Below are 2,031 nucleotides of genomic sequence, written 5' to 3' on the forward strand. Positions count from 1 at the left end.
TTTGCCGCAGGGATGTTTTCCCATCTTCTGACCTTTGAGCTGGACTCCTGCGTGTGTTCCAGTGGCTCTTCCTTCAGCTGCTTGGATGCACAAAGTGGAACCAGCCCACAAGCTCTTGACACCCTGGTGGAAGCTGCTTTCTCTCGTTGCCTCTTTTTCTCTGAAAAGCTCTCTAGGCTGGCTGGGATGCTGTCTCCAGGATAGCCGGTCCTGAAGCCCCTCCAGTCTGGTGGGAGCAGGACCACATCAAAAGCTGCATGTGGTGAGGGGCCGTGGAGTAGTGTTCCTTAAAATGGCCCTGCTCCAAAGTTCTTACGAGCAGATTGTTGGAACACGGGTGTTGGGTAGGGAGACGTGAACAGGAGAAAAATTGTGCCCAGCAGATGTTGCGAGCGTGCTGTGCTGAGGTGAGGAGTTGGCTTGTAACAGTCTCTGAACCTGAGGGAAAATCTGTCTCACACTTGTAGTGAGAACTTTATTGAAAATGTGTCTGTTGGGACAGAAAGCAGCTTTTTTCTCTCTTTCCTTTTTTTCTTTCTTTTTTTTCCTTTCTTTTTTTCCCCCAAAGATAGAGGGCTTTATGCATTTATACCTTTATTCTACTCCTCTTATCTTTTGCAACTACTGAATCTTCTCCTCCTTAGGAGTTACCCAAGTCCCTCGGCAAGCTGGCCAAGCTGACGAACCTGAACGTGGATCGGAACCGGCTGACATCCCTTCCAGCTGAGATCGGGGGCTGTGCCAACCTGAACGTGCTGTCCTTGCGAGACAATCGCCTGACCCCCCTGCCGCCGGAGCTTGCCAACACCACAGAGCTTCACGTCCTCGATGTGGCTGGGAACAGGTCAGCAGCGGGAAGGGGAAGTGGCCTCCTCGGTGTGTTTTGGGAGATGCTGGGCCTGTGCTGATCCCAGGATCCAGAAGCCCAGTCTGGCTGCTTGGGGCTCTGCGAAGAGGGCGTGGGTCTCAAGCTTTGCCTGCTAAGCCCTTCTCCGTGTTACCTGAAGTAAAGCAGAAGCACGGGGGCGCTTTGCCAGGTGTAAAATACAGATCAGGGGAAGTCTTTTGGTCCACAGTCTGCCTTCCTGCAGATTTTCTAGTTTTGTGTCATCGGTTCCCCAGGTGATGGGTCCCAAAGCCTGATTTATGATGTGTACAACCCCTCTGCGTGCACATATCTGTGATCCTTTCGGAAAGATTCTGCAGATCTTAGCTGCCGTTCTGTTAGCTGAGACTAGTGCTCTCTGCAGCAGTTGGAAGCTGACCAGAGCTCCTGTTTGGAACACTCTCTGCATGCTGGTCCGTGAAAGCATAATTTTTCTGTCTTCAAACCCCTTTTCAAAATGCACGGTTTTCACATTGCAGATGGGAATTGTCCTCTGCTAAAATGTGGTGAGGGTGGGTTACTGAGTCCTGGCTGTGGCTGTGGCAGAGCCTCCATGTGTGCAGGAGCGAGGACTCCTGCCGGGGCTCGGCTCTGGCCCTCGGTGCAGGTGAGGCAGTCTGGACCCGAGCTGAAGCTCCTTGCCAAGTAAGTTTAACCAGCAGTTCTTCTTTTGTTTTGCAGACTGCAGAACTTGCCGTTTGCTTTGACAAATCTGAACCTGAAAGCCCTGTGGCTGGCAGAAAACCAGTCCCAGCCCATGCTGAAATTCCAAACAGAAGACGATGAAAAGACAGGGGAAAAAGTTCTCACGTGTTACCTGCTGCCCCAGCAGCCCTCTCCTAGCCTGGGTAAGAGACCGCGCCGTGAACGCTGCTGGCGGTGCTGTGTGCTGCAGGGAAGAGGCTTGAACCCTCCTCTCTGCTCAGTTGAAGTCTTCTTTGTTACTGTGGTACCTGTAGCAGACCCAGGCTCCTGCATGGCTCGTGGCAACTTTCCAAGGCAGAGAATGTTAAAACGGAGAAATTGCTTCTCTGCCAGGTGGTAAAAAGCTTAGTCTTCAAGTCTCTGCTTTGATCTATTGATGGAGTAGGTCATTGTCCTTAAGGTGTGCTTCCTGACATAAGAATCATAGAATCCTAGAATGA

General features: G+C 51.5%; 1 protein-coding gene across 1 annotated transcript in view; it reads left to right on the forward strand.

Moving 5' to 3' along the window:
• LOC104275634 (protein scribble homolog) overlaps positions 1-1,734 on the forward strand; it is a gene marked incomplete at its 3' end in the record, with an annotated part of 9,656 nt that extends 7,922 nt beyond the window's left edge. Inside the window, exons 7-8 of the mRNA XM_009871640.1 lie at positions 645-844; positions 1,568-1,734. Coding sequence (XP_009869942.1) covers positions 645-844; positions 1,568-1,734 — 367 coding nt within the window. The remainder of the gene's footprint in view (positions 1-644; positions 845-1,567) is intronic.
• Between the last annotated feature and the right edge of the window lie 297 nt (positions 1,735-2,031).

Source organism: Apaloderma vittatum, unplaced genomic scaffold (assembly GCF_000703405.1).
Source record: "Apaloderma vittatum isolate BGI_N311 unplaced genomic scaffold, ASM70340v1 scaffold4126, whole genome shotgun sequence".
In the NCBI taxonomy this organism is placed as follows: Eukaryota; Metazoa; Chordata; class Aves; order Trogoniformes; family Trogonidae; genus Apaloderma; species Apaloderma vittatum.